This window comes from Physella acuta, unplaced genomic scaffold (genome assembly GCF_028476545.2).
Source record: "Physella acuta isolate Inbredline_101_S28 unplaced genomic scaffold, ASM2847654v3 ptg000155l, whole genome shotgun sequence".
Lineage (NCBI taxonomy): Eukaryota > Metazoa > Mollusca > Gastropoda > Physidae > Physella > Physella acuta.
This window is the reverse complement of record NW_026731674.1, coordinates 980,001-1,007,833: the sequence shown is the minus strand read 5'-3', so window position 1 is coordinate 1,007,833 and position 27,833 is coordinate 980,001. Positions and strand designations below refer to the sequence as shown.

Sequence of the window (27,833 nt, the reverse complement as noted above, 5' to 3'; positions counted from 1 at the left end):
AATAAATAATTGACAACAATTAAAAATAAGACAAAAAAAAATATTTTTTAAAAAGTGCAGGGGTTGTACTTACCTAAGGATGTTTGAAGATAGATGCAGATAAAATTAAAATTCTTGCTCTGAATGTAGATAAACGCTTCTCTAACAGTATCAGAAAGTACAAGAAATGACCTCGTAGAAACAGGGAATAGTAACTTTTAATTAAACTTTACTCCCATTAAAAATAGAGAGTATTCAGTATATAGTGTGTGGAATTACCCCGTGTGTGGAATTACCCCACCTTACCCTACTTTTTTCCACTTAGTCCTTTATGTGGTGTCAAGTAAATTAAACCAGATAACGTTTGTAGTGTCGTGTCAACTTCATTTAGGAAAGACCTTGAGGACACATTTCTATAGGACCTTGAGGACACATCTATAGGGCCTTGAGGAAACATCTATAGGACCTTGAGGACACAGCTATAGGACCTTGAGGACACAATTCTATAAGACCCTGAGGACACACTTCTATATGGTCCTTAGAGAAATATAGTTTTGAACAGCTCTGGGGATGTGGCGCAGCTGGTTGACGTGTCTTTGGTTGCCTGGACCCAGGAGACGTCTGACCACACACCTGGCCAGGGCCAGTAGAGTTCTGGGCATACAGTGGGCAAGTTGATCCCTGACTGCTGGACTCAGGGCATCCGTCTGGTCAAGCCAGACTTGCTGGCTGCAGTCGTAGCCCGCGTACAAGAGGAGCTGGACGATGCCTTCACTGCCACTGGTAGCAGCCACCCACATCAGAGAGCGTGCTGTGGGGTACAGGACTTGAGACTTGGACTGGTAGCAGCTGTAGACGGTGCCACGGCTGCACAGCTGCAGCTGGACGTCTGTGTAGTGGGGCAGGAGCAGCCTGACCACGGAGAGAGAAGATCTAACGACGGCATTAAATAAAGGCGTGGCTCCTGCCCGGTTGAGGGCACAGGCCTGAGCGCCTGCAGCCAGAAGACTCTCCACCACTCTCTGGTCGCCATTAGCCGCGGCCAAATGTAGGGCAGTGTCAAGGTCAGTGTCCGCGATGTTTGGATCAGCACAGGACGCTAGCAGGAGCTCAACCACTTGACTGTGCCTGCTCAAATACAAGTAGGTCACAAGTAGGTCAACTAGGTTGAACAGATCACACCTTAGTACAGCAAGCACTAATGGGAGGAGCCAACAGAAAGACAGCCTTAGACAGCACGCCTACCTGTGAAAGACAGCCTTAGACAGCACGCCTAACTGAGAAAGACAGCACGCCTACCTGTGAAAGACAACCTTAGACAGCACGCCTACCTGTGAAAGACAGCCTTAGACAGCATGCCTACCTGTGAAAGACAGCCTTAGACAGCACACCTACCTGTGAAAGACAGCAAGCCTACCTGAGAAAGACAGCCTTAGACAGCACACCTACCTGTGAAAGACAGCCATAGACAGGGCTGTACCGTGACATGAGGTCAGACAGTTTGGGTCAGCGCCATGAGCTAACAGCATCTCTACCATAGCGTCCCGTCCATGCCAGCTGGCGTAGTGCAGGGCTGTCCAGCCTTCCGAGTCCTGCTGGTTGGGATCTTCACCAATCTGGAGCAGATAGTAGGTTGTTTGTAGGTCAGCCAGCTTGGCAGCTAGAACCACAGCTGGTCTTGCTGGGTCAGCTACAGTACTTGCTCCTCCAGTGATCAAAGTGTGGACAACGTCAAGGTCATCTGTACACAAAGCTCTCAAGGTCATGTTCACATACAACTTTCAAGGGCAAACTAGACAGAAAACTGTGGCCAACTTACAAGCTTGAAGAGCTAAAGTTAGAGCTGTCTCTCCATGTGGAGTCTTGAGGTTCAGATCAACGCCTGCGTGGACAAACTCTCTCACAACCTTGTGACCAGAGCTCACAGCTAAAAGCAGGGGCAGCAACCCTCTTCTGGTAGGGATGGAGTGGTCTGCCCCTGCCTGTAATAGCTGCTTCACCAGCTCGGCATTTTTCATCCGCACAGCAATTACAAGAGGTGTCTCACCCCGGAAGTTTTTCTGTCAGACAGCGAGATAGTGGTGACATGGATAGTGGTGACACGGATACCATCGTGGTGTGGTGATCTGACAAGGGTGAAATGGTGATAGACTATGATGACAGATGGGCACATGGAGGGGGCACATGGAGGAGCCAACAGATGGGCACATGGAGGAGCCAACAGATGGGCACATGGAGGAGCCAACAGATGGGCACATGGAGGGGGCACATGGAGGAGCCAACAGATGGGCACATGGAGGAGCCAACAGATGGGCACATGGAGGGGCCAACAGATGGGCACATGGAGGGGCCAACAGATGGGCACATGGAGGGGGCACATGGAGGAGCCAACAGATGGGCACATGGAGGAGCCAACAGATGGGCACATGGAGGGGGCACATGGAGGAGCCAACAGATGGGCACATGGAGGAGCCAACAGATGGGCACATGGAGGGGGCACATGGAGGAGCCAACAGATGGGCACATGGAGGAGCCAACAGATGGGCACATGGAGGGGGCACATGGAGGAGCCAACAGATGGGCACATGGAGGAGCCAACAGATGGGCACATGGAGGGGGCACATGGAGGAGCCAACAGATGGGCACATGGAGGAGCCAACAGATGGGCACATGGAGGGGGCACATGGAGGGGCCAACAGATGGGCACATGGAGGGGGCACATGGAGGAGCCAACAGATGGGCACATGGAGGAGCCAACAGATGGGCACATGGAGGGGGCACATGGAGGAGCCAACAGATGGGCACATGGAGGAGCCAACAGATGGGCACATGGAGGGGGCACATGGAGGAGCCAACAGATGGGCACATGGAGGAGCCAACAGATGGGCACATGGAGGGGGCACATGGAGGAGCCAACAGATGGGCACATGGAGGGGGCACATGGAGGAGCCAACAGATGGGCACATGGAGGAGCCAACAGATGGGCACATGGAGGGGGCACATGGAGGAGCCAACAGATGGGCACATGGAGGAGCCAACAGATGGGCACATGGAGGAGCCAACAGATGGGCACATGGAGGAGCCAACAGATGGGCACATGGAGGAGCCAACAGATGGGCACATGGAGGAGCCAACAGATGGGCACATGGAGGAGCCAACAGATGGGCACATGGAGGGGCCAACAGATGGGCACATGGAGGAGCCAACAGATGGGCACATGGAGGGGGCACATGGAGGGGGCACATGGAGGAGCCAACAGATGGGCACATGGAGGGGGCACATGGAGGAGCCAACAGATGGGCACATGGAGGAGCCAACAGATGGGCACATGGAGGGGGCACATGGAGGAGCCAACAGATGGGCACATGGAGGAGCCAACAGATGGGCACATGGAGGAGCCAACAGATGGGCACATGGAGGAGCCAACAGATGGGCACATGGAGGAGCCAACAGATGGGCACATGGAGGAGCCAACAGATGGGCACATGGAGGAGCCAACAGATGGGCACATGGAGGGGCCAACAGATGGGCACACGGAGGAGCCAACAGATGGGCACATGGAGGAGCCAACAGATGGGCACATGGAGGAGCCAACAGATGGGCACATGGAGGGGCCAACAGATGGGCACACGGAGGAGCCAACAGATGGGCACATGGAGGGGCCAACAGATGGGCACATGGAGGGGGCACATGGAGGGGGCACATGGAGGAGCCAACAGATGGGCACACGGAGGAGCCAACAGATGGGCACATGGAGGGGGCACATGGAGGGGGCACATGGAGGAGCCAACAGATGGGCACATGGAGGAGCCAACAGATGGGCACATGGAGGAGCCAACAGATGGGCACATGGAGGAGCCAACAGATGGGCACATGGAGGGGGCACATGGAGGGGGCACATGGAGGAGCCAACAGATGGGCACATGGAGGAGCCAACAGATGGGCACATGGAGGGGCCAACAGATGGGCACATGGAGGGGGCACATGGAGGAGCCAACAGATGGGCACATGGAGGAGCCAACAGATGGGCACATGGAGGGGGCACATGGAGGAGCCAACAGATGGGCACATGGAGGAGCCAACAGATGGGCACATGGAGGGGGCACATGGAGGGGCCAACAGATGGGCACATGGAGGAGCCAACAGATGGGCACATGGAGGGGGCACATGGAGGAGCCAACAGATGGGCACATGGAGGAGCCAACAGATGGGCACATGGAGGGGGCACATGGTGGGCCCAACAGATGGGCACATGGAGGGGGCACATGGAGGGGCCAACAGATGGGCACATGGAGGGGGCACATGGAGGGGCCAACAGATGGGCACATGGAGGAGCCAACAGATGGGCACATGGAGGGGGCACATGGAGGAGCCAACAGATGGGCACATGGAGGAGCCAACAGATGGGCACATGGAGGGGGCACATGGAGGAGCCAACAGATGGGCACATGGAGGGGGCACATGGAGGGGCCAACAGATGGGCACATGGAGGAGCCAACAGATGGGCACATGGAGGGGGCACATGGAGGAGCCAACAGATGGGCACATGGAGGAGCCAACAGATGGGCACATGGAGGGGGCACATGGTGGGCCCAACAGATGGGCACATGGAGGGGGCACATGGAGGGGCCAACAGATGGGCACATGGAGGGGGCACATGGAGGGGCCAACAGATGGGCACATGGAGGAGCCAACAGATGGGCACATGGAGGGGGCACATGGAGGAGCCAACAGATGGGCACATGGAGGGGCCAACAGATGGGCACATGGAGGAGCCAACAGATGGGCACATGGAGGGGGCACATGGAGGGGCCAACAGATGGGCACATGGAGGAGCCAACAGATGGGCACATGGAGGGGGCACATGGAGGAGCCAACAGATGGGCACATGGAGGGGCCAACAGATGGGCACATGGAGGAGCCAACAGATGGGCACATGGAGGAGCCAACAGATGGGCACATGGAGGGGGCACATGGAGGAGCCAACAGATGGGCACATGGAGGAGCCAACAGATGGGCACATGGAGGAGACAACAGATGGGCACATGGAGGGGGCACATGGAGGGGCCAACAGATGGGCACATGGAGGAGCCAACAGATGGGCACATGGAGGGGGCACATGGAGGAGCCAACAGATGGGCACATGGAGGAGCCAACAGATGGGCACATGGAGGGGGCACATGGAGGGGCCAACAGATGGGCACATGGAGGAGCCAACAGATGGGCACATGGAGGGGCCAACAGATGGGCACATGGAGGGGGCACATGGAGGAGCCAACAGATGGGCACATGGAGGAGCCAACAGATGGGCACATGGAGGGGCCAACAGATGGGCACATGGAGGGGCCAACAGATGGGCACATGGAGGGGGCACATGGAGGAGCCAACAGATGGGCACATGGAGGAGCCAACAGATGGGTACATGGAGGAGCCAACAGATGGGCACATGGAGGGGGCACATGGAGGAGCCAACAGATGGGCACATGGAGGAGCCAACAGATGGGCACATGGAGGAGCCAACAGATGGGCACATGGAGGGGGCACATGGAGGAGCCAACAGATGGGCACATGGAGGGGGCACATGGAGGGGCCAACAGATGGGCACATGGAGGAGCCAACAGATGGGCACATGGAGGAGCCAACAGATGGGCACATGGAGGGGGCACATGGAGGAGCCAACAGATGGGCACATGGAGGGGGCACATGGAGGAGCCAACAGATGGGCACATGGAGGGGGCACATGGAGGAGCCAACAGATGGGCACATGGAGGGGCCAACAGATGGGCACATGGAGGAGCCAACAGATGGGCACATGGAGGAGCCAACAGATGGGCACATGGAGGGGCCAACAGATGGGCACATGGAGGAGCCAACAGATGGGCACATGGAGGGGGCACATGGAGGGGCCAACAGATGGGCACATGGAGGAGCCAACAGATGGGCACATGGAGGAGCCAACAGATGGGCACATGGAGGAGCCAACAGATGGGCACATGGAGGGGCCAACAGATGGGCACATGGAGGAGCCAACAGATGGGCACATGGAGGGGGCACATGGAGGAGCCAACAGATGGGCTGACTTACTGTGTTTAAATCAAGTCCAGGGCTCTGTATCAGCAGCTCAACAATGTGGAACTTGTCGGCCAACATGGCTTCCACAAGGGCAGTGTGCTGTTCACTCTTGACCAGAACATTTTTGTCAACATCAGGCCGGCTACACAGCCACTCCACCAAGTCAGCTACAGGCAAACAGTCACCAAGTCAGCTACAGGCAAACAGTCACCAAGTCAGCTACAGGCAAACAGCCACCAAGTCAGCTACAGGCAAGTCAAACAGTCACCAAGTCAGCTACAGGCAAACAGTCACCAAGTCAGCTACAGGCAAACAGTCACCAAGTCAGCTACAGGCAAACAGTCAGCTCCACCAGACATGCAGCAATAAATGACATGCCAGCTTACTGCGTGTCTGCATGACAGCCAGAGTGAGAGAGGTGAAGTTGAGGAGAGAGGTGACAGAGTTGATGTTGAGTTGGACCTCAGTCACCAGGTGCTCCAGCAGCTCTAGAGAGCCGAGGGCGGCCGCCACATGGAGCCAGGTCTTGCTGGCCACACACCCCGCCGCTTGACCTGGCCTCCAACATTTGCACGTCCCTCTCTGTAGTGTCTGCAGGAACGGCCCCAATCGGATGGCCTCTGTGTCCTCCACTGTGGTTGGGTGTTGTTCAAAGAAGCGGCCACATGTGCAGTTTTCAACAACCACTGGAACAAAGTTTATTCAGGCTGATCTATGCTTGCATTTGGTGCCAATAACAATGGGAAGATGTGTAGGAGATAGGGCAGAGTGTGGTGGACTTTGGCAGAGTGTGGGGACTGGGGCAGAGTGTGGGGACTGGGGCAGAGTGTGGGGACTGGGGCAGAGTGTGGGGACTGGGGCAGAGTGTGGGGACTGGGGCAGAGTGTGGGGGACTAGGGCAGAGTGTGGGGAATGGGGCAGAGTGTGGGGACTGGGGCAGAGTGTGGGGGACTAGGGCAGAGTGTGGGGACTGGGGCAGAGTGTGGGGGACTGGGGCAGAGTGTGGGGGACTAGGGCAGAGTGTGGGGGACTAGGGCAGAGTGTGGGGGACTAGGGCAGAGTGTGGGGGACTAGGGCAGAGTGTGGGGGACTAGGGCAGAATGTGGGGGACTAGGGCAGAGTGTGGGGGACTAGGGCAAAATGTGGGGGACTGGGGCAGAGTGTGGGGACTGGGGCAGAGTGTGGGGGACTAGGGCAGAGTGTGGGGACTGGGGCAGAGTGTGGGGGACTAGGGCAGAGTGTGGGGACTGGGGCAGAGTGTGGGGGACTAGGGCAGAGTGTGGGGGACTAGGGCAGAGTGTGGGGGACTAGGGCAGAGTGTGGGGGACTGGGGCAGAGTGTGGGGACTAGGGCAGAGTGTGGGGACTGGGGCAGAGTGTGGGGACTAAGGCAAAATGTGGGGGACTAGGGCAGAGTGTGGGGACTGGGGCAAAATGTGGGGGACTAGGGCAGAGTGTGGGGACTAGGGCAGAGTGTGGGGACTGGGGCAGAGTGTGGGGACTGGGGCAGAGTGTGGGGACTTGGGCAGAGTGTGGGGACTAGGGCAAAATGTGGGGGACTAGGGCAGAGTGTGGGGACTGGGGCAGAGTGTGGGGACTAGGGCAGAGTGTGGGGACTGGGGCAGAGTGTGGGGACTGGGGCAGAGTGTGGGGACTAGGGCAGAGTGTGGGGACTGGGGCAGAGTGTGGGGACTGGGGCAGAGTGTGGGGGACTTAGGCAAATTGTTAATTGAGAATGCCATACCTAGAGTAAGAGGAGATTGCAGCAATGTTTTGCTCACGCCATGAATACAACTGCTGATGGATTGATTTTGTTGTTTACAAGTCACCAGCATCTTATACAACAGCACCTGCTCAAACCTCAGTTGATCAGCTTCAAGCATCATTCCTTCATGCATTCCTCTGTTTCGAATGTAATGTGGAGCATTATATTTGGTAGGCTAGATAGTGGGTCAACAAAAAAAGTTTTTTGAGAAAATTGCTGCACCCCAAAGATAGCTAATTACGGAAAAATTAATTTTTTATACTCATCTTAGATTCTAGTGGATTATGCTGATATAGATCTAGATTCTATATCTAAATTGTAAGTGTACCTAATGAAAATGTAAGTAACCCTTGCCTATGGATAAGTGTAACTAAATTTTAACAAAATTTATCCGAAGCTAATACTAATAGATCCACAATAGTGGCATATGCAGGTCTACAACTTGGGCAGAGGGGGCGGGGTAATAGTTCACAAATGGGCACCAGCTTCTTGATATATATATATATATATATATATATATATATATATATATATATATATATATATATATATATATATATATATATATATATATATATATATATATTTTTTTTTTTTTAATTCAATGTTTACTCAAGAATCAATGACATCATATTACTGTGTGCACTCTCCTGCTGTAGACTAATTTCTACTATATGCTCCAATGTGACGTCGTGTTTCGTTAGTTTAAGAGGCATTTACTTGGCATTGCCTGGCTTTACGAAATATATTACCTTTCGAATTAACCCTAATAACAACCAACCAAAACACAAATGAAAGCACAAACCCAAATCCAAACACAAAAGCAAACAAAAACGCAAACATAAACGCAAACACAAGAGCAAACACAAACAAAAACCCAAACCCAAACACAAGCACAAACAAAACTGCAAACACAAAATTAAACGCAAACATTAACGCAATCACAAACGCAAACAAGAACACAGATCATAAACACAAACTTAAATACAAACATAAAAGTATAGTGCTCACAGTATAGCAAGGCTGACCAAATCGCACCCTGCAGGGGCACCTGTGGAACCACTTGATTCAACTTAGTAATCGCACCCTGCAGGGGCACCTGTGGAACCACTTGATTCAACTTAGTAATCGCACCCTGCAGGGGCACCTGTGGAACCACTTGATTCAACTTAGTAATCGCACCCTGCAGGGGCACCTGCAGAACCACTTGATTCAACTTAGTAATCGCACCCTGCAGGGGCACCTGTGGAACCACTTGATTCAACTTAATAAACGACTAAAATACTCCGTCTTATCCAAAGTCTATCGCACTGTTTAAAACAAACGTAGTTCTTTTGCCATAGCACTCACTGGAAAGCCCAGCTACAGGCAAGTCAAACAGTCATCAAGTCAGCTACAGGCAAGTCAAACAGTCATCAAGTCAGCTACAGTCAAACAGTCACCAAGTCAGCTACAGGCAAGTCAAACAGTCACCAAGTCAGCTACAGGCAAGTCAAACAGTCACCAAGTCAGCTACAGGCAAACAGTCACCAAGTCAGCTACAGGCAAGTCAAACAGTCACCAAGTCAGCTACAGGCAAGTCAAACAGTCATCAAGTCAGCTACAGGCAAGTCAAACAGTCATCAAGTCAGCTACAAGCAAGTCAAACAGTCATCAAGTCAGCTACAGGCAAGTCAAACAGTCACCAAGTCAGCTACAGGCAAGTCAAACAGTCATCAAGTCAGCTACAGGCAAGTCCCTAGGGGAGTGCCAGAGGATGCCCTGGATTCGATGTAGCGAAGGTCTATAGTAACCCTTTTTTTTTATCAATAGTCTATCGCACTGTTTTAAATGTATACACCACAGTGCTCACAGGATAGCCGGGGCGCAAATTGCACCCTGCTGGGCGTGGGCAGATGCGCCTGGTTCAATTTAATGAACGACTACAATACCCAAAGCTTGTACGCAAACCGAAAGATAGAAATAAATATAGAGGACATTTAGGAGCGGCTTCTAAACTGTTATTGATTACAAATAATAATTGGTAAACAATATGTTCAGTGTATCGTAATATATAAAAGCCCATGTGCGCATTTCTCTCTCTCACAGGCTTTGGAGAACTTGATATAGTTTAGTTGAAAATAATATGTTCGATGTTTTAAATGTATAAACTAAATTTAATTTAAAGAAGAAAAATAAAAATAAAGGCATATTCGAATGCAGAAAAAATTTATAATTATGCAACCGGAAAAGTGTTTATAGTTGTGTGATAGCTTAGTTACTGGATGTTTTAAAACTCAAAAACATTTTTTGCGTAGACAAGGCATAGGGGCCAATGCATATAGGGGCCCTTTTCCCTCTTAAAAAAAAATTAAAACTTTAACATTGGAATTTCAATATTTGTTTTATATAAATAATTCTAAAAAGAAAATCCAGTTTCTTTTCTACCAATGTTAAAACATTAATTGGTAATCTATCGTTTTAGGTACATAAAAAACACCTGCGACTAGTAATGTGAAAAACAGGTGACTCCTTAAATTTTAATAAGTATTTCGCATTTTGAGGAGGTAACATGTTTTGAAAAATACAAAAATGTTTCCTTGTTTCATTTATGTACCGGCTCATTTACTATATATAGCAGCCATCTTGTTTAAGTTTTTTTTTTGTAAACTCATAGCGCGAGATACAGGGGAAGCCACTCTATTTTACAAATGGCTGCTGTTTATAGTTTATAATAGCAAATCTTGCTCGCAAACACTGCTGTTTAGAGTTAACTTCTGGCCTATATTGATATATTTAGCCATTGATTTAGGTTTATTAATCATTTTTCTATAATATTTGACACAAATATATCACAATAATATACTAATATAGATCTACTTCTATTAAAGCATTGACAATGAGGTAACTTTTTCGTACATTACTAGCCGCTGGCGATTTTACGTACCTAAAACGATAGATTACCCATTAAAATTAACGAAGTGTCTATTCACAGTCGTGACCGTTTTTGATAGATTTAATGGTAAAAATATCCTAAGGTGCAGGTTCAAACCCATCTGATGCATTAGCGCTATGACTCACTCTAATTGCATTTCTCTTTTATCAAAATATTTTACCAGTTAGTCATGGAAGGGTTATTTTTGTTATTTTTTTGTTTGTGACGTAATTGTTGGCATATCAGCAAAAAAAAACTGTTCCAGCTGGGAATAGCCCTAAGTTAATTTAATGAAATGCACTAGACTTTATTTTTATTTCAACGGTCAAATAAACTATGTTTTTACTATGGTTTTACAGTAACGAATGCTACCGAAAGTCAACAAACATTACCAGATAATTTCCGACGCTATATCGTGAGATTACCTTATTTTATTCCTAACATTCACATAGACTAGATTTAGAATTTTAGATCATTTAGTAATAATATTCACTAGATCTAGATCTAGATTCTATAAGATATGTATTAAAAACAGCAGCCATCTTAATAAGAATTATTTTTTGAGTAGCTTCCCTTTAATTTTTCTTAGTATGAAAACCTAGTCTGTATTTTTAAAAAAAACTAGACTACCCGTTATCATTAGTTAATAGATAACTGTGGGTTTCGGGGGTCATCCATAAATGACATCACGTCTGTCACTTATCATCACAAAATAACGAGACATTAAAAAAGGCATCACACCTTAGACGTTTTTTGTCTTTTATAAACACTGACTTCGTCTGAGCATGGGTCTGACAACATAATCTTTTCATATGCTTCACCAGTGTCCTCCCACCTCAGACATGTTTTTGTCTGTGAAAACACAGATTTTGGCTGAGCGTGGGTCTGACCACACCATTGTTTCTTCCAGACTTTTTTCTCCGGGGGGGGGGGGGGCACTTGAAATCTTCGGGGGGGGGGGGGGCGGTAAACTTTCTTGGGGGGGGGGGGCGGACACTGTTAAAAGTATATATTTTCTATATAAATTATATAAATTTCGTTCGGGGGGGGGGGGGGGGGGGGCGGTAAAAAATTTTCGGGGGGGGGGGGGGCGAAAAAAAAAACACGGGAAAAAAACACAGAAAAAGAGTCACAGGAAAAAAAGTGACAAATTTATATTTGGATGGAATTTGTTAATACTTTTATGAATTATATTTTCGGAGAGTGCAAATTAGCTTAGAATTAATTAAATGTAATGTAATGTGTGTAGGTTGCATAAGCATGGTCATTTTTATAATTCATCTAAAAATATTTAGTATGAAGTATGTAGATTGTAATTATGTTAAATACAATATAAATAGAATTTAATAGAATGTTCCAACGTCCACGGTTTTCATCGTGTTTTTAAAAAATACTAACATTAAATTACAGTGAAATGGTAAATTCATCTTACTTACTGCCCTCAACTCATCGCAACAATAATTATGCTTTGTTCAACCACCTTTACTGCCCACATTTATCACGCTCATTGCACAACATGCAAAACACAATGATGAACCTAAATTTTTTTAATAATTAACTTTTCTAACGCGTATTTAACAAAATACGTAACAAAAGTTGAGATTGTTGAGTAAAGTATCTTAGAGTGTTTTTTACTTACAATTTTTATAAACCATAATACTTTTAACTTGTATAGTTAATATATACTATAAAAAAATACAACCAATAACAATAAACATACAAAATTTTACAATTTTCAACAAATAAATCAAAATATTTCTGATAAGATTTTTGTGACTTTTTTTCTGTGACTTTTTTCCTAGCAAAAACTGTGACTTTTTTCTGTGTTTTTTTCCCTGTTACTTTTTTTTCCGTTCACCCTCTCCACATAGAGCAGATTCTTTCCAGTAGTCAATCAGACAAATCAAAAGCAAATAAATATTCAAACATGTAAACAAACTTGAGTTTTAGTAGTATAGAGATTATAGCCTCGTTTTGAGAAGCCTATACGTAGTAACAGCCAAAGAAGAATTTTTTTTTAAAATTCTGCCCTTTAAATGTTAAAACTGAATAGAGTGACAATCAGCATCATCAACTTTAGAATTATTGTGAGATGCAACTTGTCTATATTTTTTAGGAAATCACGTTTTTGTAGGCCTACTGAAAAAATTAATACTAGGCCTAATGGTAATGTTTATTAAATAATAAGTCAAATAAGGGGCTTACAGTACACCCTTTGAGTTTTTATTGTTAGGTCCCTATTGTTTGAATTCAATTTTAGGTGAACATTTCAGTTGGGCCATCATCTAGACACAGTCTGACAACATGTAGATCTAAATGAAACCAAAAGATTTTAACATGGTTTTAGAAACTCAATTTTAATGGACAGTGTATAGGTCAATCTGCTATGTGATAGGCCTACACCAATTGTAAGAAGCATGGCAGTCAAATATTCAAGAAAAGAAAGTATTCAATGAGCAGCCACAAATCACCACATTTGATCACCAGCCACAAATCACCACATTTGATGAGCAACCACAAATCACCACATTTGATGAGCAGCTTCTACTCAACATTGATATCCCAACTTTAAAAAAAAATTCCCTTTAACAAAGAAGGCATCATTGACTGAATGTTGATGATTTCTTAGGTTCATCTGGAAATACATTCAAGAAAAAAAAAGTAATATTCTCTTACTTCAACACTAGCATGACTTAGTTTAATACAAAAACATAAATCAATTTCATTTAACTTGAACCCAAATTATAACTCTTACTTGAACCCAAATTATAACTCTTACTTGAACCCAAATTATAACTCTTACTTGAACCCAAATTATAACTCTTACTTGAACCCAAATTATAACTCTTACTTGAACCCAAACTGTCGTGACTCTAAAAAGCTGGATTGCCAAAGCCATGTGAAACTTGTTCTCTGTGGATCTCAGCTAACAGAGCACCATCATCCAGGTTCAGCTGTGGATCATATGCAGATCACAGGCATATGTATATGGAGCCTACGTATATATATATATATATATATATATATATATATATATATATATATATATATATATATATATATATATATATATAATATATATATATATATAATATATATATATATATATATATATATATATATATATATATATATATATATATATATATATATAATATATATATATATATATATATAATATATATATATATATATCAACGTATATATTTTTCAGCGTAATTATGTGCATATTTATATATATATATATATATATATATATATATATATATATATATATATATATATATATATATATATATATATATATATATATATATATATATATATATATATATATATATATATATATATATATATATATATATATAAATATGCTTAAATTCATTGATAAATATATGTGTATGTATGTCTATCTATGTCTATATATATATAATTCTCTTCTTGGATACCCTAGAAAACACCAAGCTGTAAGCGCGCCTCCTTACAACCCCTCTCTTCCTCTCTAAGCTTATATCTCTACCAACCCCACCCCAACATGGTCTGGTGAGCTGTGGTTCACGCTAAATGTTTACAATCGTAGAGCCGGGTTTAGTGACGGCTATTAGGGGCAGATAATTTAGTTTGAAACAATTTTAAACTTAGGGGAGGTAACTAAGAGGAGGCTGCTTTCACGGGGGGGGGGGGGGAAGGAGGGTGAGCGGGGGTATCGTCCTTAACGACCTACTGATAGTGTTTTAAAGCAAATATTTTCAGTGGCAGCATTGGTACTGTCGAATTCACAATTTATTAATTACTGGAAAGTAGAAAATAAAACAACTAAATAGAGGCCTATGATACACAGCGGGTTGGCTCGTTTCATATAATACATATATCAACATATTAATGCATATATATATATATATATATATATATATATATATATATATATATATATATATATATATATATATATATATATTATATATATATATATGTAAATAGGCATAAATATGTTGATAAATCTATGTGTATGTATGTCTATGTATATATCTACCGACCTTGACAGCGTACTTGTAGGCTTGTTCTGCTTCAAGCTGTCGATTTGTTTGCAGACACACTAGGGAGAGATAGGCCCAGACCTCAGGGTCATTGTTGTTGAGGACGTTGGCCTCGGACAGGGCATCTTCCGCCTCAGCGAGCTCATTCAGCTGAAATTTGGGCAGGTCAGGAGTTGCTAAAAATTTGGGCAGGTCAGGAGTTGCTCAAAAATTTAGGCAGGTCAGGAGTTGCTCAAAAATTTGGGCAGGTCAGGAGTTGCTCAAAAATTTGGGCAGGTCAGGAGTTGCTCAAAAATTTGGGCAGGTCAGGAGTTGCTCAAAAATTTGGGCAGGTCAGGAGTTGCTCAAAAATTTGGGCAGGTCAGGAGTTGCTCAAAAATTTGGGCAGGTCAGGAGTTGCTCAAAAATTTGGGCAGGTCAGGAGTTGCTCAAAAATTTGGGCAGGTCAGGAGTTGCTCAAAAATTTGGGCAGGTCAGGAGTTGCTCAAAAATTTGGGCAGGTCAGGAGTTGCTAAAAATTTGGGCAGGTCAGGAGTTGCTCAAAAATTTGGGCAGGTCAGGAGTTGCTCAAAAGTTTGGGCAGGTCAGGAGTTGCTCAAAAATTTAGGCAGGTCAGGAGTTGCTAAAAATTTGGGCAGGTCAGGAGTTGCTCAAAAATTTGGGCAGGTCAGGAGTTGCTAAAAAATTTGGGCAGGTCAGGAGTTGCTAAAAAATTTAGGCAGGTCAGGAGTTGCTCAAAAATTTGGGCAGGTCAGGAGTTGCTCAAAAGTTTGGGCAGGTCAGGAGTTGCTCAAAAATTTGGGCAGGTCAGGAGTTGCTCAAAAATTTAGGCAGGTCAGGAGTTGCTCAAAAATTTGGGCAGGTCAGGAGTTGCTCAAAAATTTAGGCAGGTCAGGAGTTGCTCAAAAATTTGGGCAGGTCAGGAGTTGCTCAAAAGTTTGGGCAGGTCAGGAGTTGCTCAAAAATTTGGGCAGGTCAGGAGTTGCTCAAAAATTTAGGCAGGTCAGGAGTTGCTCAAAAATTTGGGCAGGTCAGGAGTTGCTCAAAAATTTAGGCAGGTCAGGAGTTGCTCAAAAATTTAGGCAGGTCAGGAGTTGCTCAAAAATTTGGGCAGGTCAGGAGTTGCTCAAAAATTTAGGCAGGTCAGGAGTTGCTAAAAAATTTGGGCAGGTCAGGAGTTGCTAAAAAATGTAGGCAGGTCAGGAGTTGCTCAAAAATTTAGGCAGATCAGGAGTTGCTCAAAAATTTAGGCAGGTCAGGAGTTGCTCAAAAATTTAGGCAGGTCAGGAGTTGCTCAAAAATTTGGGCAGGTCAGGAGTTGCTCAAAAGTTTGGGCAGGTCAGGAGTTGCTCAAAAATTTAGGCAGGTCAGGAGTTGCTCAAAAATTTGGGCAGGTCAGGAGTTGTTCAAAAATTTGGGCAGGTCAGGAGTTGCTCAAAAGTTTGGGCAGGTCAGGAGTTGCTCAAAAATTTAGGCAGGTCAGGAGTTGCTCAAAAATTTAGGCAGGTCAGGAGTTGCTCAAAAATTTAGGCAGGTCAGGAGTTGCTCAAAAATTTGGGCAGGTCAGGAGTTGCTCAAAAATTTGGGCAGGTCAGGGGTTGCTCAAAAATTTGGGCAGGTCAGGGGTTGCTCAAAAATTTGGGCAGGTCAGGAGTTGCTCAAACCAAAATATTAAAAATGAAGGGGTGGGCTACATTGTCCAACTTGCAGCATAAAATAAATAAAAGTGCAGCCCCTCTCCTTCTTCCCACTTAAATTTTCAACGTTTTAAAATCCTAGCATGAGAACTACTACATGATTTTACAAATTGCAATATACAGTAAAAACAAAAAGACATTTAAGAAGGGTCAATTAAAAGAAACACACTTTAATAAATCATTTTCCAGTATATGGGCAGCTCAGTTCTTACATAAATATGTATGTATACATATGTATGTATACATATTCTCCACCACAGATTGAAGCCACTCTACAAACTTGCCCCGTAACAAAAGTGTGTACAAACTTGCCCCATAACAAAAGTGTGTACAAACTTCCCTGTAACAAAAGTGTGTACAAACTTGCCCCGTAACAAAAGTATGTACAAACTTGCCCCGTAACAAAAGTGTGTACAAACTTGCCCCGTAACAAAAGTGTGTACAAACTTGCCCCAAAATAAAAATGTGTACAAACTGACCCTGTAGCAAGCTATACCGACACCAAGCCAGGAAATACAAGATGGCGACTTCTTACATGCCAGCAGAAAAGTATTCTTGGCCTCGTGGAACTGAAAGTCATAGGACACAAGTTGTGACATCACAGAAACATCTGTACCTCAATATACGTGTAGCCTAACATATGAGACAAGTTGTGACATCACATAAACATCTGTACCTCAATATACGTGTAGCCTAACATATGACACAAGTTGTGACATCACATAAACATCTGTACCTCAATATACGTGTAGCCTAACATATGAGACAAGTTGTGACATCACATAAACATCTGTGGGGGGAGAAAGTGAGGGCACCTTGGTGGAGGGGGAAAGTGAGGGCACCTTGGTGGAGGGGGAAAGTGAGGGCACCTTGGTGGAGGGAGAAAGTGAGGGCACCTTGGTGGAGGGAGAAAGTGAGGGCACCTTTGTGGAGGGAGAAAGTGAGGGTACCTTGGTGGAGGGAGAAAGTGAGGGCACCTTGGTGCAAGTGTCCAGATATTGTCTGTACAAGTGTCCAGATATTGTCCGTGCAAGTGTCCAGATATTGTCCGTGCAAGTGTCCAGATATTGTCCGTGCAAGTGTCCAGATATTGTCCGTGCAAGTGTCCAGATATTCTGTGCAAGTGTCCAGATATTGTCCGTGCAAGTGTCCAGATATTGTCCGTGCAAGTGTCCAGATATTGTCCGTGCAAGTGTCCAGATATTGTTTGTGCAAGTGTCCAGATATTGTCCGTGCAAGTGTCCAGATATTGTCTGTGCAAGTGTCCAGATATTGTCCGTGCAAGTGTCCAGATATTGTCCGTGCAAGTGTCCAGATATTGTCCGTGCAAGTGTCCAGATATTGTCTGTGCAAGTGTCCAGATATTGTTTGTGCAAGTGTCCAGATATTGTCCGTGCAAGTGTCCAGATATTGTCTGTGCAAGTGTCCAGATATTGTTTGTGCAAGTGTCCAGATATTGTCTGTACAAGTGTCCAGATATTGTCCGTGCAAGTGTCCAGATATTGTCCGTGCAAGTGTCCAGTTACCCTTTCCTCCTGTAAATAAATGGATGCCAGACGGAGGTAGATGGAGTGGGTCTCGCTGGCGTCTGTCACAAACGACAAAGTTCTCTCGTAGCAGTCTCTGGCTGTGGGCAGGTCGGAGGTCAAGTACTTGACATGGCCTAGCAGAGCCCAGGCATCAGGGTTCTAGATCAAGGTAAAGATCATTGGTGGATTGTTCTAGATCAAGATAAAGATCATTGGTGGATTGTTCTAGATCAAGATAAAGATCATTGGTGGATTGTGTGGTTGTTTGCTTGTGTCTAGTGTGTGTGTGTTAGATGTATGTGTTGGGAGTGTGAATGTAAGGTATATGTGTGTGTATGTAAGGTACATATGTGTGTGTATGTAATGTATATGTGTGTGTGTGCCTGTGCCAGCCTGTAAGAACCTGAAATTCTGTCTGTAGAGCTTCAGTCAGACATTCCTCCGCCTCCCTGTATTCCCCTTTCTGCAGCCTGAGGCGCGCCAGACAGATGTTGTAGGCGGCGCTGGGCCCCCCACTACAGGTGACCAACTCGTGGCCCAAGGCCCGCTCTGTGAACTGAGAAACAAAATGGTGGTAGACTTAGAGAGACTGGTCAAGATGGTAGACTTAGAGAGACTGGTCAAGATGGTAGACTTAGAGAGACTGGTCAAGATGGTAGACTTACTGGGACCGCCTTGACTTGCAACAGCCAATCAACAGCCTGCATGTAGATGCTTGGATGAGAGGCAAGGATGGAGTCTCTGGTGGAGGATTGGTCCGAGGGTGGCTCAACTGTCATCCCTTTCTGACTGCTGGGGCGTGACATGGATGGTTTGGCTGATGGAGGCTTGTTGGCTAAACAATTTAACAAATTACCAGACAGAAGGTATGCTGTGTTTATATGTAGATAAATGAATGAATAAATATATATAGGCATATATATATATATATATATATATATATATATATATATATATATATATATATATATATATATATATATATATATATATATATATAAAATGTGTGGGTTCAAAGTTCGTTTGTGCATGTTACTTTATAGGTGGGTTATAGTTTAACATGCGCCAGCCCCTACTCATTATTACATCACCTCATTATTACATCACCTCATTATTACATCACCTCAATATTACATCACCTCAATATTACATCACCTCATTATTATATGAGTTGGTTATCCACAAGTTTTCCCACAGTAATGTCTGACTGAACTTTAAATTTGAATAAATTCCGCAGGTGACCAGAAACTTACCCCCAGCACTGTCTGGTTGACCTAGAATCAAACTCTGGATTAGTTCTCCTCAAAAACATTAGGATTTAAAGAATTTAAAATCTAACATTTAAAACAATGTTCTACTTGACAATGACAGGTTGACACAAGGTTAGACAGACAGCAGGCCAGAGAGCCAAGGTCAAACTGACCTTTCTTGTTGAGTGAAGATGTCTTTGACCTGTCTGAAAGGGGCTGCGCTGGTTCTGTTGTCTCAACTTCTGGCTCCAACATCTGCTCCGAGACTGCTGCAAGGTGCAAGGTCACAAACGTTCAGACAGACATTCTGACAGACATTCTGACAGACATTCTGACAGACATTCTGACAGACATTCTGACAGACATTCAGACAGACATTCTGACAGACATTCAGACAGACATTCTGACAGACATTCAGACAGACATTCTGACAGACATTCTGACAGACATTCTGACAGACATTCTGACAGACATTCTGACAGACATTCTGACAGACATTCTGACAGACATTCTGACAGACATTCTGACAGACATTCTGACAGACATTCTGACAGACATTCTGACAGACAATCTGACTGACAAACTTTACCTTTACCCTCCTCCTCTTTGCGTTTCTCCTCCTCCCGTTGAGCCAAGATCTTGGCCGTGTTCAACTTGTTGGCCTCAATGTAGGCCATTTCTGCTCCAATTTCATTGGGTACAGCATCATAAAACAAACCTGTACAGCATCATAAAACAAACCTGTACATCATAAAACAAACCTGTACAGCATCATAAAACAAACCTGTACATCATAAAACAAACCTGTACAACATCATAGAACATCATAAAACAAACCTGTACAACATCATAGAACATCATAGAACAAACCTGTACAGCATCATAAAACAAACCTGTACAACATCATAAAACATCATAAAACAAACCTGTACAACATCATAAAACAAACCTGTACAACATCATAAAACAAACCTGTACAACATCATAAAACAAACCTGTACAACATCATAAAACAAACCTGTACAACATCATAAAACATCATAAAACAAATCTGTACAACATCATAAAACAAACCTGTAGCCTACAGTGGATAACATAGTTTACCTAGCATGGTCCATGCGAGAATACTTTTGTTGTCTACACAAGTGGCTGCTTCAAAAAATGTTTCAGCCATTTCAATCCTCTCTGTCAGCATACATACAAGCCCATACAACATAAGACTGAGAAAAATAAAACCTCTGTCAGCATACATACAAGCCCATACAACATAAGACTGAGAAAAATAAAACCTCTGTCAGCATACATACAAGCCCACATTAGACTGAGAAAAATAAAACCTCTGTCAGCATACATACAAGCCCACATAAGACTGAGAAAAATAAAACCTCTGTCAGCATACATACAAGCCCACATAAGACTGAGAAAGATAAAACCTCTGTCAGCATACATACAAGCCCACATTAGACTGAGAAAAATAAAACCTCTGTCAGCATACATACAAGCCCACATTAGACTGAGAAAAATAAAACCTCTGTCAGCATACATACAAGCCCACATTAGACTGAGAAAAATAAAACCTCTGTCAGCATACATACAAGCCCACATAAGACTGAGAAAAATAAAACCTCTGTCAGCATACATACAAGCCCACATTAGACTGAGAAAAATAAAACCTCTGTCAGCATACATACAAGCCCACATTAGACGGAGAAAAATAAAACCTCTGTCAGCATACATACAAGCCCACATAAGACTGAGAAAAATAAAACCTCTGTCAGCATACATACAAGCCCACATAAGACTGAGAAAGATAAAACCTCTGTCAGCATACATACAAGCCCACATTAGACTGAGAAAAATAAAACCTCTGTCAGCATACATACAAGCCCACATTAGACTGAGAAAAATAAAACCTCTGTCAGCATACATACAAGCCCACATTAGACTGAGAAAAATAAAACCTCTGTCAGCATACATACAAGCCCACATAAGACTGAGAAAAATAAAACCTCTGTCAGCATACATACAAGCCCACATTAGACTGAGAAAAATAAAACCTCTGTCAGCATACATACAAGCCCACATTAGACTGAGAAAAATAAAACCTCTGTCAGCATACATACAAGCCCACATAAGACTGAGAAAAATAAAACCTCTGTCAGCATACATACAAGCCCACATAAGACTGAGAAAAATAAAACCTCTGTCAGCATACATACAAGCCCACATTAGACTGAGAAAAATAAAACCTCTGTCAGCATACATACAAGCCCACATCAGACTGAGAAAAATAAAACCTCTGTCAGCATACATACAAGCCCACATTAGACTGAGAAAAATAAAACCTCTGTCAGCATACATACAAGCCCACATTAGACTGAGAAAAATAAAACCTCTGTCAGCATACATACAAGCCCACATTAGACTGAGAAAAATAAAACCTCTGTCAGCATACATACAAGCCCACATAAGACTAAGAAAAATAAAACCTCTGTCAGCATACATACAAGCCCACATTAGACTGAGACACTGAGACCTCATGACTCACCCATGGATGTGCTTTTGGTTGATTGCAATACATTCCTTGAAGCACTCTTCTGCCTGAGAAAAATAAAAACCCTATTTTTAAGCATTGGCACACTAAGCTAAGTTGATGTCCCTGACCAACTCTAGTCCTAGACAGATGCCCCACATACATACATTTGAGATAAACTTATCTGTAGAGGACCATGACTTGTATACTCATTAAGCAACATATACCCTGCACTCCCAGGGATTTGGGAATATATACAACAAACATAAAGGCAAATGCAAACATTTTAAACTAAAGATCAACATTCATGCAGAGATAATGTAAACACAAACATAAATGCAAACATTAACACAACCAACATCGCAAACAGAAACATAAACACAAAAGCAAACAATGGAAATCCAAACATAAATGCAATCATAACCAAAAACTTAAATCCAAGGGCAAAAAATAAAGCAAAAAGTAAAGCAAAGCAAAAATAAACATGAACATTAACACATAAACACAAACAACAATGGAAACATAATGCGGACATTTAGGAATGTCTTCTGAATTATTATTAATTAAAACAATAATTAGTAAATATTACATTTTGAGTATAAAATAAATGAAGGTTTTACCTGTTACATTTCACTTAATCAATGCATGAAAATTCTATAATTTTTTATCAGTAAGAAAATAAACTAAAAGAAAGTAATTTTTTTCTGAATTTTTTACTCATTTTTCTTGAAAAAGGAAAATAATTGTATAAATTTTCAGAAAAAGTCAAACTTGTGCCAACCTTAGGGATGTCGTGGATGTACAGGTTGAATGTGCCAAAGTCAAACCAACAGTCTGCGTCACCTCTGTCTCGGGCTATTCTCTGTAGAGCACAAACAGGGGTCAAGTATTTAGATTTGTGGGGCACAAACAGGGGTCAAGTATTTAGATTTGTTGGGCACAAGCAGGGGTCAAGTATTTAGATTTGTGGGGCACAAAGCCTGACTGACCTCCTTGTAGTAGGTGGCTGCCAGTGTGAAGTTCTGGTTGACCTCCGCCTCCCTGGCAAAGTGCTTGAGCTGGGAGCTGTCTGTCAGAGGTTTGGGCACTGGGGGCTGGTCCTCTAGGGCCAGGACATGGCCCAGTGAGACGTGCATCTGGTCGATTAGGTAGACGTACAGCTCGGAGAGAAATGTCTGCAGGACACACAAACAATCATTAGCTGCCTGCTACACAATCATTAGCTGCCTGCTACACAATCATTAGCTGCCTGCTACACAATCATTGGCTGTAGTTGCTAGATATTTAGAAAGAATGACAGACCTGTAGTTGCTGCCTATCATCAAAGCCAGTTGTGCGTAAATATTTCTCCCGCACTATTTTGACCACCGAGTGTTTCAGCTGTTCTTTGAAGGCGAAATATTTTCCTGAGGCATTCAGCTCGTAGATCAGCTTCTGTCTCCTGTAGAGGACACAAATCACATCACATGCCAGACCAAAGAAATAATCTCCCACGTGTCTACACGAGTCACTAGTGAAAGACAGTTTTACCTTGACTCAATGTCCTCGCTGGTCTGTGCGTCTTCATCCTTAATCTCATCTCCAAACAGGTCTCTGTGGGTGTAATGGTACACATCACCAAACACAAATATCATCCATCACCAGACAGACATCAGCAGACAGACATCACCAGACAGACATCATCAGACATCACCAGACAGACATCACCAGACAGACATCAGCAGACAGACATCACCAGACAGACATCATCAGACAGACATCACCAGACAGACATCATCAGACATCAGCAGACAGACATCACCAGACAGACATCACCAGACAGACATCCTCAGACAGACATCACCAGACAGACATCACCAGACAGACATCACCAGACAGACATCACCAGACAGACATCACCAGACATCACCAGACAGACATCACCAGACAGACATCACCAGACAGACATCAGCAGACAGACATCACCAGACAGACATCACCAGACAGACATCACCAGACATCACCAGACAGACATCACCAGACAGACATCACCAGACAGACATCACCAGACAGACATCAGCAGACAGACATCATCAGACATCAGCAGACAGACATCAGCAGACAGACATCACCTGACAGACATCACCAGACAGACATCATCAGACATCACCAGACAGACATCAGCAGACAGACATCAGCAGACATCACCAGACAGACATCACCAGACAGACATCATCAGACATCACCAGACAGACATCAGCAGACAGACATCACCAGACAGACATCATCAGACATCACCAGACAGACATCAGCAGACAGACATCAGCAGACATCACCAGACAGACATCACCAGACAGACATCATCAGACATCACCAGACAGACATCAGCAGACAGACATCACCAGACAGACATCACCAGACAGACATCATCAGACATCACCAGACAGACATCAGCAGACAGACATCACCAGACAGACATCACCAGACATCACCAGACAGACATCACCAGACAGACATCATCAGACAGACATCACCAGACAGACATCACCAGACAGACATCAGCAGACAGACATCACCAGACAGACATCACCAGACAGACATCAGCAGACATCACCAGACATCACCAGACAGACATCATCAGACAGACATCACCAGACAGACATCACCAGACAGACATCACCAGACAGACATCAGCAGACAGACATCAGCAGACATCAGCAGACAGACATCAGCAGACAGACATCACCAGACAGACATCACCAGACAGACATCACCAGACAGACATCAGCAGACAGACATCATCAGACAGACATCAGCAGACATCACCAGACAGACATCAGCAGACAGACATCAGCAGACATCACCAGACAGACATCAGCAGACAGACATCAGCAGACATCACCAGACAGACATCAGCAGACAGACATCACCAGACAGACATCACCAGACAGACATCACCAGACAGACATCACCAGACAGACATCAGCAGACAGACATCACCAGACATCAGCAGACAGACATCACCAGACAGACATCACCAGACAGACATCACCAGACAGACATCACCAGACAGACATCAGCAGACAGACATCACCAGACAGACATCAGCAGACAGACATCACCAGACAGACATCACCAGACAGACATCACCAGACAGACATCATCAGACAGACATCAGCAGACAGACATCAGCAGACAGACATCACCAGACAGACATCACCAGACAGACATCACCAGACAGACATCAGCAGACAGACATCACCAGACAGACATCACCAGACAGACATCAGCAGACAGACATCACCAGACATCAGCAGACATCACCAGACAGACATCACCAGACAGACATCACCAGACAGACATCAGCAGACATCACCAGACAGACATCACCAGACAGACATCAGCAGACATCACCAGACAGACATCATCAGACAGACATCAGCAGACAGACATCAGCAGACATCACCAGACAGACATCACCAGACAGACATCAGCAGACAGACATCACCAGACAGACATCACCAGACAGACATCAGCAGACATCAGCAGACAGACATCACCAGACAGACATCAGCAATCAGCAGACAGACATCAGCAGACAGACATCAGCAGACAGACATCACCAGACAGACATCAGCAGACATCAGCAGACAGACATCACCAGACAGACATCAGCAGACAGACATCACCAGACAGACATCACTAGACAGACATCACCAGACAGACATCAGCAGACAGACATCACCAGACAGACATCACCAGACAGACATCAGCAGACAGACATCAGCAGACAGACATCACCAGACAGACATCACCAGACAGACATCAGCAGACATCAGCAGACAGACATCACCAGACAGACATCAGCAGACAGACATCACCAGACAGACATCACTAGACAGACATCACCAGACAGACATCAGCAGACAGACATCACCAGACAGACATCAGCAGACAGACATCACCAGACAGACATCACCAGACAGACATCAGCAGACAGACATCACCAGACAGACATCAGCAGACATCACCAGACAGACATCACCAGACAGACATCACCAGACAGACATCAGCAGACATCACCAGACAGACATCACCAGACAGACATCATCAGACAGACATCAGCAGACAGACATCAGCAGACATCACCAGACAGACATCACCAGACAGACATCAGCAGACAGACATCACCAGACATCAGCAGACATCACCAGACAGACATCACCAGACAGACATCACCAGACAGACATCAGCGGACAGACATCACCAGACATCAGCAGACATCACCAGACAGACATCACCAGACAGACATCACCAGACACACATCACCAGACATCAGCAGACATCACCAGACAGACATCACCAGACAGACATCAGCAGACAGACATCACCAGACAGACATCAGCAGACAGACATCAGCAGACAGACATCAGCAGACAGACATCACCAGACAGACATCACCAGACAGACATCACCAGACAGACATCACCAGACAGACATCACCAGACAGACATCACCAGACAGACATCATCAGACAGACATCACCAGACAGACATCACCAGACAGACATCACCAGACAGACATCACCAGACAGACATCAGCAGACAGACATCACCAGACAGACATCAGCAGACAGACATCACCAGACAGACATCAGCAGACAGACATCACCAGACAGACATCACCAGACAGACATCACCAGACAGACATCAGCAGACAGACATCACCAGACAGACATCAGCAGACAGACATCACCAGACAGACATCAGCAGACAGACATCAGCAGACAGACATCAGCAGACAGACATCACCAGACAGACATCAGCAGACAGACATCACCAGACAGACATCATCAGACAGACATCAGCAGACAGACATCACCAGACAGACATCACCAGACAGACATCACCAGACAGACATCACCAGACAGACATCAGCAGACAGACATCACCAGACAGACATCACCAGACAGACATCACCAGACAGACATCACCAGACAGACATCAGCAGACATCAGCAGACAGACATCAGCAGACAGACATCACCAGACAGACATCATCAGACAGACATCACCAGACAGACATCACCAGACAGACATCACCAGACAGACATCAGCAGACAGACATCACCAGACAGACATCACCAGACAGACATCACCAGACAGACATCACCAGACAGACATCAGCAGACATCAGCAGACAGACATCAGCAGACAGACATCACCAGACAGACATCAGCAGACAGACATCACCAGACATCACCAGACAGACATCACCAGACAGACATCACCAGACAGACATCACCAGACAGACATCACCAGACAGACATCAGCAGACAGACATCAGCAGACAGACATCACCAGACAGACATCATCAGACAGACATCATCAGACAGACATCAGCAGACAGACATCAGCAGACAGACATCACCAGACAGACATCACCAGACAGACATCAGCAGACAGACATCACCAGACATCAGCAGACAGACATCACCAGACAGACATCACCAGACAGACATCACCAGACAGACATCATCAGACAGACATCACCAGACAGACATCAGCAGACAGACATCACCAGACAGACATCAGCAGACAGACATCAGCAGACAGACATCACCAGACAGACATCAGCAGACAGACATCAGCAGACAGACATCAGCAGACATCACCAGACAGACATCACCAGACAGAAATCAGCAGACAGACATCACCAGACAGACATCAGCAGACAGACATCACCAGACAGACATCAGCAGACAGACATCAGCAGACATCACCAGACAGACATCACCAGACAGACATCAGCAGACAGACATCAGCAGACATCACCAGACAGACATCACCAGACAGAAATCAGCAGACAGACATCACCAGACAGACATCAGCAGACAGACATCACCAGACAGACATCAGCAGACAGACATCAGCAGACATCACCAGACAGACATCACCAGACAGACATCAGCAGACAGACATCACCAGACAGACATCAGCAGACAGACATCATCAGACATCAGCAGACAGACATCAGCAGACAGACATCAGCAGACAGACATCAGCAGACATCACCAGACA

At 45.0% G+C, this 27,833-nt stretch overlaps 2 protein-coding genes across 10 annotated transcripts in view; both read right to left on the bottom strand.

Annotated features, from left to right (window-relative positions):
- Positions 1-290: 290 nt before the first annotated feature.
- On the bottom strand, positions 291-11,269 carry LOC131935693 (putative ankyrin repeat protein RF_0381). 5 transcript variants are annotated; one of them, XM_059292218.1, is made up of 7 exons: positions 11,155-11,269; positions 7,795-7,990; positions 6,438-6,737; positions 6,064-6,218; positions 1,799-2,039; positions 1,429-1,720; positions 291-1,110 (listed from the first exon to the last, which is right to left on the bottom strand). In XM_059292218.1, exons 2-7 carry the CDS (start codon positions 7,946-7,948, stop codon positions 507-509), a joined length of 1,746 nt encoding a protein of 581 aa, XP_059148201.1. In that variant the 5' UTR covers positions 7,949-7,990; positions 11,155-11,269; the 3' UTR covers positions 291-506. The 5 variants fall into 5 exon arrangements, with proteins under 5 accessions (XP_059148201.1, XP_059148203.1, XP_059148200.1 ...); XM_059292220.1 differs by having other exon boundaries at positions 7,795-7,952; positions 11,155-11,268; XM_059292217.1 differs by having other exon boundaries at positions 11,122-11,262.
- A 1,798-nt stretch (positions 11,270-13,067) lies between these two features.
- Positions 13,068-27,833, bottom strand: part of LOC131935727 (cilia- and flagella-associated protein 70) — a 46,131-nt gene continuing 31,365 nt past the window's right edge. For 4 of the 5 annotated variants that reach the window (XM_059292328.1, XM_059292331.1, XM_059292332.1 and 1 more), the window contains 16 exons: positions 23,306-23,368; positions 23,078-23,216; positions 22,765-22,950; positions 22,557-22,637; positions 21,791-21,843; positions 20,347-20,462; positions 19,832-19,960; positions 19,416-19,511; positions 19,246-19,266; positions 18,658-18,827; positions 18,396-18,548; positions 17,990-18,151; positions 16,943-17,032; positions 14,767-14,916; positions 13,581-13,683; positions 13,068-13,364 (listed from right to left, as the gene is read on the bottom strand). In XM_059292328.1, the coding sequence (XP_059148311.1) occupies positions 13,603-13,683; positions 14,767-14,916; positions 16,943-17,032; positions 17,990-18,151; positions 18,396-18,548; positions 18,658-18,827; positions 19,246-19,266; positions 19,416-19,511; positions 19,832-19,960; positions 20,347-20,462; positions 21,791-21,843; positions 22,557-22,637; positions 22,765-22,950; positions 23,078-23,216; positions 23,306-23,368 (1,690 nt within the window). In that variant the 3' untranslated portion in view covers positions 13,068-13,364; positions 13,581-13,602. The remainder of the gene's footprint in view (positions 13,365-13,580; positions 13,684-14,766; positions 14,917-16,942; positions 17,033-17,989; positions 18,152-18,395; positions 18,549-18,657; positions 18,828-19,245; positions 19,267-19,415; positions 19,512-19,831; positions 19,961-20,346; positions 20,463-21,790; positions 21,844-22,556; positions 22,638-22,764; positions 22,951-23,077; positions 23,217-23,305; positions 23,369-27,833) is intronic. The other variant, XM_059292330.1, reaches the window with a different exon arrangement.

What these genes read in the sequence shown, in the direction of transcription:
- LOC131935693 (XM_059292218.1), bottom strand. Translation starts at nt 7,948, where the DNA reads ATGCATGAAGGAATGATGCTTGAAGCTGATCAACTGAGGTTTGAGCAG. An exon ending in GCAATCTCCTCTTACTCTAG is followed by an intron (nt 6,738 to 7,794) that starts GTATGGCATTCT and finishes ACTTTGTTCCAG; the next exon opens with TGGTTGTTGAAAACTGCACA. An exon ending in AACTTTAGCTCTTCAAGCTT is followed by an intron (nt 1,721 to 1,798) that starts GTAAGTTGGCCA and finishes CTTTGTGTACAG; the next exon opens with ATGACCTTGACGTTGTCCAC.